This window comes from Miniopterus schreibersii (assembly GCF_964146895.1).
Source record: "Miniopterus schreibersii genome assembly, chromosome: 13".
NCBI classification, from domain to species: Eukaryota; Metazoa; Chordata; class Mammalia; order Chiroptera; family Miniopteridae; genus Miniopterus; species Miniopterus schreibersii.
This window is the reverse complement of record NC_138113.1, coordinates 1,568,149-1,582,603: the sequence shown is the minus strand read 5'-3', so window position 1 is coordinate 1,582,603 and position 14,455 is coordinate 1,568,149. Positions and strand designations below refer to the sequence as shown.

General features: G+C 57.1%; 1 protein-coding gene across 6 annotated transcripts in view; it reads right to left on the bottom strand.

The window, feature by feature from the left end:
• RNF144A (ring finger protein 144A) overlaps positions 1-14,455 on the bottom strand; it is a 145,720-nt gene that overhangs the window by 97,515 nt on the left and 33,750 nt on the right. For 5 of the 6 annotated variants that reach the window (XM_081156299.1, XM_081156300.1, XM_081156298.1 and 2 more), the window contains 4 exons: positions 8,947-9,092; positions 5,137-5,241; positions 4,957-5,017; positions 284-491 (listed from right to left, as the gene is read on the bottom strand). In XM_081156299.1, coding sequence (XP_081012425.1) covers positions 284-491; positions 4,957-5,017; positions 5,137-5,241; positions 8,947-9,081 — 509 coding nt within the window. In that variant the 5' untranslated portion in view covers positions 9,082-9,092. The remainder of the gene's footprint in view (positions 1-283; positions 492-4,956; positions 5,018-5,136; positions 5,242-8,946; positions 9,093-14,455) is intronic. The other variant, XM_081156301.1, reaches the window with a different exon arrangement.

The window sequence follows — 14,455 nt, the reverse complement described above, 5'->3', positions numbered from 1 at the left end:
TCTGGGAAAAAATCAGGACGCAGAGCCCTTCCCAGGAATGAACCGTCCCTACATCTGCCTTTCTGGACAGGCAGAGTGCGGCGTTTCCTACGCGCCCGCGTGTTTCCAGGGCCCTGCACGGTGTCTGCCCCATAATCAGGTCTGAAAAATAAAGGAGTGAGCAAACCAACCGGCCCAGGCGTGAAAGGGACTCCAGAGAAAGGGCTGGTGCCCGTGGCACCTTTAGGGAGGACACGCCCTCCCCTCCCTCCCCCCTCAGCCCTGCCCCGGGCTGGGAGCCTACCTGTTCTCCCCGGGCAGGAAGGTGATGGGCATGGTCTCCGGGCAGCCCTGGCCGGGGTGCCAGCTGGCTTTGCAGGCGGAGCAGAATTCCATGGAGCAGGCCTTGCACTGCACCAGCTGGGGTGTCTGGAGCCCCATCTCCTGGAGCTGGCACACAGCCTGGCAGGTGGACGCCGGGCACCACGTCCGGCAGGGGTCCAGGAGCACCTCTGGCACAGGGGACAAGGGGGACAGGTCAGACTGCAGACGAGGGCCCTACGGGCTCTCAGACACAGCGCCTCACATTTTAACCTTGAGAATGGCCAGTCAACACAGGACGAGGTGCCCATCCGGTTCCGTCTCCTCCTCTCCAGGCATCGCCCGCCTCCGACCCCACTCCACACACCCCTGGAGTCCCTTAGGGACGCTGCCACCTACACCCAACACGCCCGTGGCCACTGGGCGGTCCTGCTGGTCCTCCGAGAGCCTGTACACCGTCGTCCGGGCACCGCCTGCCCGTGTGCCTGCCCAGGACACAGGTTTCTGAGGCAGGCCTATGCCGTGTCTGGGAGCCCCCCAGCCCGGCCCGGAGTGAGGCACGCGGGGACCCTGGGACGGCCCTCAGGGATGGCAAGAGGGAGAGGGGCTGACTTCCTCTCATCCAGGGCCCATCCACCTGAGCCCATCTCCCTCCCCAACCTGAACCTCAGCCACTAGCTGACTCCTCTGTGATGTCCAGGTTCCCATCCCGCGGACCTCAAGTTGCTAAGGAGCCGGCCTGAGTGAAATTAGTTAGGAAGTTGGTTTGGAAAACAGGACACCCCGAGGCTGCTGCTTCTTCACACCCCGGCTCAGAGCCTCACTTGTTTAGACAATGGGTCTGAGCTCCCCCTCCCGCCCTGTGAGCCTGGTTTTGGGTCTCATTTCCCCCTTCTGCAGGGTGACTCGGGCCCACAGGAAACCTTGGGACACTGGATCCCGCCAGAGCACCACGGGGCTGCTTTCACGGCCGGCAAGCAGGCCGCGAGCTTCTCGGCTCTCCAGCAGGGCCGCCCTGGGAAGTAACCTAAGACAACTGCATCTTCTGGGAAACTTGGACAGCAGCGAAGGGCCTCACAAGCTCCTGGGCCGTGTGGCTGGCCGCCAGCCAGGCAGCCCAGCTCACCCACATCAGAAACGGGACCTGCCCTCGCTGTGGTCTGCACGGGCTGGAGCTGGACGTGGCTGCACCCTGCAGGCTGCCACGGGACACGTGTTTGCCACGTTACCCAGGTCACCGAGGAAGCCAGATCCAGCCCTCCAGGAGCAAGCGTGCGAACCATCAGATGGTCGACTCCAGGGGCGGGCAAACGTTTCTGTGAAGGGCAGACGGTGAGAGTCCAGCCTCTGAGGGCCCTCGGACTCTGTCCAGCTGCTCCGCTCTGGGGCTGGAGCCGCCACGGTGACCCATAAATGGCGTTCCAGTAAAACTTTATTAACAAGACCGGGCCAGGGGCCGGGTGGATTTGTCCCACTGGTCATGGTGGGCCAACTACTAATCTAATCTAACTCTCCCCTCTGCCTTTCTTTTTTTAAGGTGAATCAATCAATGGCATAAAACTATCCGATTGGTTGGCCTGGCAGGAGACTGGGAAGGACCTGACGGTATAAAGGACTCTGGGATTCAGGAAAACGGCTGCTCTCGCAGTGATCCTCACGTAACAAGGTAACTTCATGCTCACAGCGAGTGAATGAGCGTAATTATTAGTAGTTCATGGTTTCAATCCTGCTTTCCTAGGATCCCAGGAGGTGGCTTTATGGGAAAATTTGGCCTTTGCCTCAGGGAACAGCGCCTGGGGCAGCTGCCTGCTGGCCTGAGCTGAGGGGACAGGGGACAGGAGGGAGGGATGCTTGGGCTGGGTGCTGGGGCAGGGGGGGTCCTGGGAAGGTCTCAGTGTCAGAGGAGACGTCCCCACATCCTCTTCGGGAATTAAAGTCCTGCAGGGTACCTAGCAGCCCTGTCCACCCTCCCTGCTGGTGTGTGCGGAGCCTGAGCCCAGCTCTGCCCAGCACCCCGGGGGCGCCCCAGGCGCACACACCCAGGAAGGGCCCTGCAGGCGATATGGGTGCTGCATGTCCAACATCATACAGCACATGGACAGAATTCCAACTTCACACCGAGTTAGTGCTGGTCTGCCCGGGAGCCCAAAGGGACCACGCGGCTCCAGTGAGACCCCTCGGGTTCCTATCACCATCAGCCGGGGCACTCTAGACCAGTGGAGACGGCCTCGGCAACTTAAACCAGCCACGGGATACCTGGGGATATAAATGTTCTCAGAAAACCATGGAACCCCCTGAGTTTTCTCCCAGGGCATCCTCCGCGGACCACATGGCAAAGAAAAAGAAACTGAACGTGTTTTCTGATCCTATCTCCAAACCTGCTGGGCGACTGGGCATAATCAATGGCTACATTGTATCTCTAACATGTTAGCATTTCATTCAGACAGGTCTTTAGTCATAGTAAGTCTGAGCCCATTTGTGTTGGCTTTTAACTGTAATGTTAGCAAAACATTTTAAAGTAATAGGTTGGACAGATGTGTTTTTTTTAACCTGAGTCAAGTTGGCTTCCTTCTTATGCAAAAGAAACAAAATCTCTTTGACTAAAGCCGAAGTACTGGAGAAATAACAGCTACCATGATTAGGAAGGACATTCACCCCGCTGCCCTTTTACATCAAACTCGATGTCACAGAGAGTTCATTTTCTTAGAACCCAAATAACCGCCACTTTCTGTCCAGATTCTCCCTGGAAAATGTTTTCCGAAGAGCCTGAAAGTCTCAGGAATCCAAATTAATCACTTTTATAGCTCCACACACTGACTTGTGTACCGCACAGCATCACAGTTAAGTTACAGACTGTCAAAACCAAATGATAGATGCCGTTTAAATAAACAAGCTCTTGAAAGGAAATTTTAATGCCATCAAAAGCCAATGTTTTTGTTTTTTTAAGTTGGCGTCACACTCCTTTTTGGGGGGGAAGTAATCCTCAAGAGGAAATATCTTTAGTATTTCTTTTAAAAATCACACACTAGAAAATGTTTCACATTTAGCTGAACAGGAGACTCCTGACTCTTTCCTCTGGCCTATTCTGCATTCACTCCCCATGTGGACCCTGCTGGCCTATTCTGCATTTACCCCCATCTGGACCCCTCTGGCCTAATCTGCATTCACCCCCATCTGGACCCCTCTGGCTTATGCTTCATTCACCCCCATCTGGACCCCTCTGGCCTACTCTGAATTCACCCCCATCTGGACCCCGCTGGCCTACTCTGCATTCACCCCCATCTGGACCCCTCTGGCCTACTCTGCATTTACCCCCATCTGGACCCCTCTGGCCTACTCTGCATTCACCCCCATCTGGACCCCTCTGGCCTACTCTGAATTCACCCCCATCTGGACCCCGCTGGCCTTCTCTGCATTCACCCCCATCTGGACCCCTCTGGCCTACTCTGAATTCACCCCCATCTGGACCCCGCTGGCCTTCTCTGCATTCACCCCCATCTGGACCCCTCTGGCCTACTCTGCATTCACCCCCATCTGGACCCCTCTGGCCTACTCTGCATTCACCCCCATCTGGACCCCTCTGGCCTACTCTGCATTCACCCCCATCTGGACGGTTTTCCTGTACACCCAGAGCCGGGGCTGGATCTCGGGAGCGGACGCCTGATGTGGACAAGGACCTGAGAGCCCGTCCAGGTGAGGAGAGCGGACCTCAGTGGTTACAAACCGAGGTAGGAGTTTTAGACTTGGGCATGTTCACAACCAAGTTTTCAAAAGGAGCATCCGCTACACATGTCAGTCATCCCGCCCCCCTTCAGAGGAGCCCGAGGCCCAGGACATAAACACATAAACGAGGCCAAGGGGAATCCACAGAATCTTTAAATCCCTGTGGTAGGACCTACGTCAGAGAGCAAAGATAAGGCCCTGCCCTGACACTGCAATGTTGTGACACTTGCAAGGTCATCTCACAAACAGTTATCACTGTCACAGCTCCTCCACCCCCTGGTCCTGGAGAACCTGGGTCAGGGCAGGCTGGGCGCCAGCCAGGAGGGCAGGGCAGGCACTGGGAAGGGCTCTAGTCCACCCCACCCCACCCCACCCCCCACTAGAGATGGAAATCAGGGTGCGTCCGTTAGCCTCTGGGGTGTCAGTTTAACAGACAGGACGACCTTGAAGGGCTGTTTGTTGTAAACTTACGGAGATAAGACAGCACTTGGGAGTCCAGGCCTCAGGAGCGGGACAGTGAGTGCAGGGGAAGGCCACGCTTTGGGTGGAAGGTGTTGGTCACACTCCCGTCTTAGCCTCAGGCCTCCCGCCATGGCTGCCTCTCCTACATTCAGTGCAGGTCTGAAAGTTTAGCCCTCAAACTGCTGGGCCTTAACCTGGCTGAGGAACAATGCTCCGGAGGGTCCCAGCCCCTAAGCCCACATCCCTCCCGACGATTGTTGGTCATTAGCTCTTTCCTGCTGCCACGTGGATCCCATAACCCTTCCAACTCGGCTCGTCAGAGGTCAGACTGACGGCCAACTGCCAGAACTCCCGCCCCTTTTCCCCCTGTTGTAGCCAAATGACGCCCAATCCTACCCAAGGGAAACATGCCCCCCAATCGCCCGGATGCTGTCACAGGCACCGTAACTGGCTCGTCGCAGGGGCGCCTACCTCTTTCAAACTGCAGCTTTTTATATCTCTGCATAATTTCAGCCGCGACCATGCACTCGATCTGAGGGAGAGAACACACGAGGAGTGTCACAGGCTGAGGCTAGGGCACGGTGCGCGGTCAGCTGGGACAGAGCCCGGCCCCGGCCAGCGCCCGCCCCGGCCCCGGGGCTCCAGCCGTGCCTCGTGCTCCTGCAGGTGGCCCTGCTTCGGGCAAGCAGCATCCGGGCAGCTAATGGCAGTTTCTAATCCTTCCTTGATCAAGAGCTCCACGTATTGCTTCAGGCACTGAAACGAAAACACAGAGAAGCACCTGTCAACAGCGGCACTGCCTCGAGGTTAAAGGAACAGTGATGCATAGAAAAGAGTGTTTGCGTTTTCACCACGTAGCCCACAGCTACCACCAAATAAGAGGCTTCAGTCACTCACTGAATATGAACGGGCCCCCCGGGAGCCAGGGGCTGCGGGCCGGTGCACAGGCCTCGGGCTGCGGGCAGATGCCTGCTTCACCCCAGCAGACACAGGGCCAGCAAGCCTCCCAGCAAGGGGGCAGGTGGGGAGGGAGGGCCGGGGTCACCCTCCTCAACCGCACGTTGGTGCCCATTGTTTCATGATGGCCTCACAACGTTACTAAGCCTCTACCTCCAAAAACGTCTCATCCGTTTCGATACGAGGGCCTGGTGACTGTCACTGGCCGGGCCTCCCCTGACGTCAGCTGCAGCTCCAAGCAGCTCCATGCTCAGAACAAGCCCGTTGCTCTCCCTCAGCCTCACTGGCCCTCTCTGCGGTGTGGGGCGGCTGAACCAACTCACAGAGCAGTTGTTAAGAATTTTATGCAAGAGAAAGAGTCTGGAAGACCCCATGAAAAGTGGCACATGAGCAACACGGGGGAAGAAAGAGACCACAGTCTTTGGAGCTGGACAGACTCATGGAATCCCCGTCTTTCTAGGCAGAAACTACAGGCGATGGGTCCTTGACGAGTTTGGCCACAGCTTCCTCAACGACAAAATGGGGACATCTGTCTTGGTGGATTTTTGGGACAGAAAGAAAGACTGTAAAAGCACCTGGGGCATGCCCAGCACACAGCACCTGCAGAGTAAACAGTGGCTGATGCCATCTGCTGCCTATCTGTGTGATCTGTTTCTTACATCATATGCCAAAAAAATTAGACCTTAGCCACAAGCAGATTATTTTACTTTCTATAACTGTCTACATCAGGTTTCAGGGGGACACTGGAATGCCGTGAACCCGTAAAATGCTGGGAACACTCAGAACACCGTGCAGAACGGTACGTAGTGTCAGAGGGTTTATATGCCCCGAGAAGCAGAACACAGCAGTTAAAGCTGGTGGGACATATACACCCAGGGGACACCGAGGACTCTGAACATCATTGTCCAAGAACCTGCATGTGACAAGCAGGGCGTCTGACGACCTAGGAGCGAACACTCCGCCATCCCAGGCAGCGCACAGCTTACAAAGTGACTGTTCTGGGACGTCGATCTGTTTACAACACAGAGAGAGACGCAGGTCCGTGTCTGACCGTGCAGCTTGGAAAACAAGCCCATCTTTGTCCCGATATAAAGTGGACCTGGCTCACAACTGTGTTTTCTGATCTAATGGTAAAAAGCTAAGAAATGGGCGAAGGGGGAAGCTTGTGTAAGAATGAAGACGCGGCACAGAGCAGGTGCGAGTGTTTCCCTGCCGTCTGATCAATCACAGCGATCGGTGATCAAAGGCTGTCAAGGCACCAGGCTCTGTGGTGACCACTGTACCTGTCAGCCACCAACCAAACCAGGAGAATCTTGTGAGGTGTCATCACTCCACCGAATGGAGACACCGAGAGGTCTGCTTGTTTGTTTGATATCTGAAGAATCAGAGGGGTGAGGGAGATGGATTCCTGCACCCATTTGGGTACCTTTCCGATACTGGAGCAAGTTCTGGGACCCTCACTGTGACAGGACTGACTCAAGCCTCGGGAAGACAACAGGGGGTCAGCTTTGGGCTGGAGAGTCAAATGCACAAACCAGGGAGAGAGACTATGGGTCCCAGGTCTCTTTCTGGGGGAGGAAGGCGCTGGATCGGGGGGCTTGAGGGAAGCCCTCTGCCCCTGACCTAGGGCGTGGCATGGAGGTGCCTCCTGAGCAGCCCTCAGCCCTTTGCTAAGTCTTTGCTAAGCATTTTCTGAAGGGCCTTTAATAGATAATTATCCCATTTCAATGCAAGGAGCAAGAGAACTGGAGGCGACACCCCCCACCCCACCCCCACCCATCAGCACGCAGGGGCCTCCTTCCCCTCCCGCTGCCCTGAGCTCCAGAGAGAGGGAACCGCCTGTGACATTATAAGTCCTCAAAAATGATCATGAGAAAAGTCACAACTGTCCCGCTGTCTCTGTCCTCGGGCAGCCCCTCTTTGAGAAAACAGGGCCATTTTCCCCTTTCAGGGCCCTGACTTAAATTAAGCGTTTGACTGAATTAGAGTCAGGTATTTATTTTTACTACAATTCTCTAGAAACAGAAAACCCAAACAACAAACAATGCAAGCCTGTTAAACTGGCCTGACTGAGTGGACTAGTCTAGGGGACAAAGACAAATCCAGGCCACCGGAGGCCATCCCTCTGGGACAGCAGGTGACTGAGAGGCAGCAAACTGGCCCCAGGGCACCAGGGCAGAGGGGACTCTCTCCAGTGGGTGGGAGGGAGGCTTTTTGCAGGAAGCTAATTATTTAATGGGGGGGGGACCTGCTCCGCCTCCCTCTCTCGCCCTCTAGGAAGGGAAAGGAGCCCCTTCCTGCGCCAGTGGGCAGAGGCCCATCTCTCCACGTCCCAGGGCGCTCTCCTCCCAGCCTTCTCACCTCAGAAAAATGTCAAAGGGTGTCCTGTCCTCCGGGTTCCAGTCCCTGTCCTGGAGCTCTGAGGCTCGCTTCCTGGCCGTCAGCTACACACTGACCTTCAGGCCTCTGAGCTTCACTGACTAGCTCTCCCCAAACCAGGGACGGGGGGGGGGGGGGTCCAGATTCTGCCCCTCGGAGCGCCGAGCCCGGCACAGCCAGAAGACGGAGACTTGAATGTCCCCGAAGCTCCGTCTCCAATTATTTATAAACGGAGATGGTAACACCAAGTGTGCTGCCACCTGGAGGAGAGCCCCAGGCAGATGAAAGGAGGTCCCCGAAACGTGGGCAAGAATAGAGAGCTCGTCTCGTGCTACGGGGCAGGGAAGGCTGTCTGGTGGTAGGTCACGACCCAAACATTTCAGTCCCCAGCAGGCCACCCGAGTGGTCCACGTGTAGCAGCTAAAATCAAAAGAGTATTCTTTGGTGTGTTTTTTAAATTTAAAGAAAATGGGTCTTTCTTTTTTGGACTTTTTTTTCATTCCTTGAAAGGGAAGGAAAATTAAACGAGATGAACTGAAAGTAAACTCCACCCGATTTTCCCTTTCGGGTGAGTTTAATGTTTGGGTCTGAGTTTGGCAGGATAGAAACAGAAGTCCCATCATCATTAAGAGCAAATCACCTGGCCCCAAATAAAGCTCCATCTTACGAGGATTTAATTGTGATTTCAAGATGCGCACATTCTGGTTTAGTATTAAACCAGCACAAGCTGACAGGTAGCTCGATATTCCAGCTGAGCGCGCCCACCAGGTGAGCGCTGTCAGGATCTCAAACACACAACTGCTTCACTGAAATGAGGCGTGGGACAGCCTCCCCTCCGGAAAGGAGACCACAGGCCACGGGCCACAGGCAGCTTTTCCTGGCTGCACCGTGGGCTCCCGGGATTCTGTTGTACTGGTGGCACCTGCACCAGGAGCACCTGTGACGGAGTTCCACCTGGGGACAGGGGTGACGTAGAGGATCCCTCCAATACGCACGGGGAGGCCTCAGAAGGGAGACCCGCCACTAGCAAAACGAGGTCTGAAGTTAGCTCGGTGTCGGTAAAAATGAAAGCCAAGCCTCATCCTGAAATTCTCTTCAACAGAAGTTTCCTCCGCACACACCCACCAGCGTGCAGAAGATGCAGCGGCACTGGGCCAGGGTGGTCATCTGCTCCACCGGGTACTCCCCCAGACACAGCTTGCAGGACACCAGCGGGTCCAGGGCCAGGTCCCACGTGGGCCGGTACCACGCCGTGGTCATGGCAGAGCAGTCTGGAAGAGAGAGGACAGCCAGTCAGCCCCTCAGCCTCTGCCAGAGCCGAGGGGGGATCACACCTCCCGCCCAGTGGTCCCCAACCCTCAATAACAGCCCGAGCTCTGCTGCCTCCTTACATCCTGGCTGATCCCCTAACATGTAGCTTCAGGAAGGCCGGGTCTTCAGCAGGTCTGCTCACTCTGGGCCTGGTGTGTCACAGACACCCAACACCCAGCGGTGGGGGGATCTCCACTCCCATCCTCACGACACCATCTCTGCCACCCCCTACCCACCGCAGTCTGTGTTCCCCCGAGAGCATGTATTGTCTAGAGCTGCTTTTATCACGCAGAGTCCCACTGCATGCTGCTCGGGGGACACAGGGGACACCCTTTCCCACTGCGTGCTGCTCAGGGAACTCGGGGAAGGTGGGCACCCCCAATTCCCAGTCCAGGTCCGAACCACAGAAGCCTCTCAGTAACTGTCTGTCGGTTGAAGAGACACATTCCTGCATCTAGAGATAGAAATTCTCACTCTTGAACCTTTAGGAGCTTTGTTTAAGCCTTAGGACAGGTACCATGTACCTGCCACAGGTAAGTAAGTGCTTTATGACACCAGCACCCCCTGTTCCCTAACTCAGAATGGGGTGAGACTCAGTTCCGACTTCAGATGAAATCCCTGGCCGCCCGGTCCCTGCGTGCCTGCTGTCCGAACCTCGGGATCCACATGGATTCAGGTAAGGCGATCTCCTTCCTCCCTAACCTGCTCTCGGACCCGAGGAGCGCAATGGTTTGGATGCGGGAGACCCCCGCCCTCCCTGCTGGCTCTCGAGGCCGTGGGTGGAAGGTCTGCCTCGGCCCACTTCACGCCCACAGCAGAGGGTTGTGTCCATAATGACAGACTCACGACACACAAAGAGAAAACAAAATGCCAGCCAACGGCCAGATGTACTCAGCACAGCACAGCCCTAGGACCTTGGACACGGTTCCCGCTCTGGGTCTTCAGACCCAATCCACGAGCACCCTTTGCCACGGAAAGAGCTCCATGATGCAACTCTGGGGGAATTGTGCCCCGGGCACCTGGCAAAGAGGATCGCCCACCATCCCCTGAGGGCCCGAGGTCACCCGAGACTGGAAGTGTCCCCCAGGGGACAGCGGCTGCCAATGGGCTTCCCCATGTGAGAGCTGGGGGGCGGCTGCTGGCTGTGTCGGAAAGGCCTGGGGTCGGATTCTCACGGCCCCGGGGGCAGGTAAACGGACCACACTCTGGAATCAAGCAGACCTGGGGTCAGCCGCCTGTCCAGCCCCTTGGTGTACGATTTTGGAGAAATGACATAACGTCTACGAGTTTCGGTTTCTTCCCGCCTGTGACACCCGGCGCACCCTCACCGCCCACGTATACTCGCTGCCGGGAGTGAGAACAAGCTTAGCATTCCCGGGGCCTCCCACCTGCCTGGAAGCGCGAGCCACTACCTGTCGGGAGCGAGGGCCCGGGCACCGGCGGACACGGGCGAAAGGGAGGGGAACACTGCCGAGCAGAGGAATATGCTCGCAACTCAGTCTTTGAGGACACTCGAGCTGACGGTCGTCATCTCTGGAAGCAGCAAACGAAGTTTCCAGAGCCTCTGGCTTTATCTCCGCTGTGCAGCGGGTGCCAGGCTGGATGCGGCCCGAGATGGGATTCAGAAGGGCAGAAAGCCAGGGCTCGGCCCTTCCACCCGGAGCCCATGGAGCCCACGCCCACCGCGAGTCCCACTCACAGACCGGGGCCTGTCGCTGGGGACCGCGTGGGGTCGCGGCTGTCAAGCAGTCACTCTCCCCAGCTTCTGAGCCGGGCTCCCTTTCCTGTTTACGGCCTCTGCGGAGAAGTGACCCTTAGCACACATCGCGGGCTCGACCCCCCGCTTCCTTTCTTACTGGGCCGAGATTTCCACCTGACCTTGAGACAGTGTGGCTCCCGCTGCCCCGGGCAAGGACCGGCCCTGCCCCTCGGGGCCGGCCGTGACCTTCTCCTGACACGGGCCAGACCCTTCTTCCAGGCACCACCTCAGTGCTCTCTCCTCCAGGGCAGATACTCCGCGAGATGCGCCCAAAGTCACAGCTCAAATGCTGACGACTACAGGACATATTTTACCCCAAAAACGTGTCTATCGTCTGAGCCCATCACGGACCCTCCTACACACAGGATGGGCCAAGCCTGACTTCGTAAACACCGAGCAGCTGCGAACTGGAAACAGGAATTTGCTAAGAGAATCACAATGCACAACGAGAGAAAAAACAGTCTTTGTTTCCCTAATGGGAATGTCAAGTCTTGTGAAACAACAAACTATTTTAAGAACATCTGGTCGGTTCTCAGTGCCATTCAATGCAAGCAAGTCAGGAGGGTAGGAGACCAGCCGCTCGTTCAGCGCGGGCTGGCGTTGCGTGGACACGCAGGCAGACGCGAGAGGGCGAGAGTCCAGCACGGGCTGGGGGGAGGCGGTCCACAGGTTACCACAAGGCAAAGGGGGCCGCTGGGCCAGAACCACCCCGACCCCGGGCTGCGGGCCGTGGACCTCTGGGGGTCCCCCTCCTCCCCGCCTTCACCCCTGCAAAGGAAGCAAAGGACAGGAAAGCAGCTGCCGGCCAGCCACGGCCTCCCTTTGCCCCCCATGACCTCCAAGAAGCCCCTGCTCTCTGGAAGCCAGCCGAGCACCACCCGCGTTCCTTCCCCAGCCAAGCCCCCTTCCCCTTCCTCACCACTCGTCCGAATCCCCCCACGCCCTGCCGCAGTCCCTGGTCTCCCCGCTTCCTCGGAGCCCTCAGCTGTCCCGTGTCCAAGTCTCCATGGCCTGTCCATGGTTCTCAACGTGTGCTCCCCGAAACTGGAGGATGGGCGAGGCCTGAGGACTTGCTGTACACAGACCTACCAAATCAGAAACTCGGGGGGGGGGGACACAGCCATCTGTGTTTGCTCCGGCCTCACGGGGCTTGTCACCCACAGCGACGTGTGACAACCACTGATCTACATCCGTATACACACAGCACGTGGTGGCTTCACGTGCATCCGGCATTAGGTTATCACTTTCATACGCTTTTTCATTCATCTGCACTTTAATCTTTTTTTTTTTTAAACCCTCACCTGAGGATATTTTTCCATTGCTTTTCAGAGAGAGTGGAAGAGGGAGAAAGAGAGAGAGAGATGTGGATGTGACAGATTCATCGACTGATTGTCTCCCGCACACCTGGGGCGGGGATCGAGCCTACAACCCAGGTACGTGCCCTTGGCTGGAATCGAACCCGGGACCCATCAGTCCTCCGGCTGACGCTCTAACCACTGAGCCAAACCGGCCAGGGCTGCATTTTAATCTTTGCTATTATATCAGTTTCACAAGCGAGGAAACCGAGGCACAGAGAGGAGGAGGCAGCCTGCTCGGGCCCACAGCGCTGCTGACCAGCGGGCGCGCGGGGGGCAGGCAGGACCTCAGAGCCCCCGCTGCGTGGGGACGTGCTGCCTGCGCCAGCTTCCCATCTAAATCTAAAGCTAAATCCACAGTGAATCAAGTCTAAAGTGCCCCCAAATACAGAGGTGTTTTTAAATTACGGACTTCATTTAACCTCAACAAGCCTATTGCAACGCAGACTCGACTAGAACAAGTAATATTTTAAGTCAGTGTTTTCCCCAGATGCATTATGAAGTGTAACAGTAAAATATGAGGAATACTGGAGTAAGCAGAGTTGGCCAGGTTTGCGTGTTTATTTTTAACCACCAAGCTCCTTATGCATTTTCATATGCTGATGACACAGAGGTGGTCCAGGAAGGGTGCACGGCACAGCCCAAAGGGTGTCACCAACACAGCCCCACAGCATCGAGGTCCTGGGAGGAGGGAGGGAGGAGGGAGGAGGGAGGGAGGGAGGGAGGGAGGGAGGGAGGAAGGGAGGGGGTGGTCTCTTCATTCCGCAGTAACAGGCCCCACACTCAGAGCTCACAGGGGCGGGAGGCACAGACCCGATGAACAGAGGCCGGCCCACAGACAGCGAGGACACCGGCTGTCTGTGCTCACTCTGCACGGAACCAGCTTTAACAGATCCATTGAGGAAAGAGCCGCAGACACGCTCAGTGGGGCCGCGTGTGCTTTCTCACTTCCCGATCACCTCCCAGGCCAGGAGGAGCTGTCACTGAGGACACCCGACGTGGAATGCAGCACCAGTAACCGGACACAAAACACCGAGGGTGGGTTGAGGGCAGAGCTGATCTGGAGGGAGCCACTGCGTGGCCTGGTGACAGCGATGACCGATCACTCAGTCGGCTAAGATGCTGACATCCACCCGGTGCTCAACGCCCCGAGGAGAAGACGGGTCGTAACCACACAGACAGCCCCTCGGTGTTCCCACGGCCAGTGCCGGAGACTGTTCAATAGCCAGGAATAGTCTGCCCTCCCTGTCGGGTCTCCCCACCGCTCTAGGTCGTCAGTGTGTCCTTGGACATGACTGAAGACCACTGGCTAAGGGGAGCACCAAGACCAGGAGGTCAGGAAGGGTCCACCGGCCACAGCTCCACCCCGCCCAGGTCAGAGACCTCTGTCTCCCAGGTTCCTTAGCCCGCACGTCCAAACCCCTCCCCACCGTCCCAGAAGTCATTCCCACAGGGACTCAGAGGACACTGCGGCCACTCCAATCTCTGTCCTTCCTGATCCCGGCTGGGGAGACCCAAGTGCAGATGAGAGAGAGGAACCAACGTCACGATGGAGAAACGTGGCTGGGGCACTGCTGCCAACCCCTCCGGGCCCCCCTTTGTCCCAGTACCTCACCCACCCCCTCTCCATCCCTCAGCTAGACAACGCGGGGAGCTCCAGCAGACAAAAAACCAAACCGCAAACTTACTCAAAATCAGTTCCGACATGACGGCGGGGATCCCCACGGTGCAGAAACAGAGCTCTGACCTAAGGATATTCACAGAGACGGCAGGAGAGCCCCGGACACACAGGGCCAGGGCTCCAGCTGCAGACCCAGGTCCTCCGTTTCCTGAGCCCGGAGCTTTGTTCCAAGCCCACCCTGAGGGACTCGAGTGTCATCAAATACACTGACGCAACCAGTCCTGCAGGAAAAGGGAGACGCACACCTCCAATTACCCCAGAAAACGCCACCCCCAGCCTGGGAGCTGGCGTCTTCCAGGGCAGGAGGCGCGCCTGCTGGGAGCACCAAGCACGCGCGTCTGGAAAGCGTGCTTGTTTCCAGCGCGCTGACAGCCGGGGCTTCACTCCCAGGACCTGCGCGGCGTCCCTGGGCGCCCAGCCCTCAGTCATGGGGACAGACAGGAGTGGCCCTGGAGGAAGTCTGTTTCAGGGAAGGACGAGTTGCTGAAGTAATAATGGGCCTAAGGGGACTACGTGATCTCAAGGATG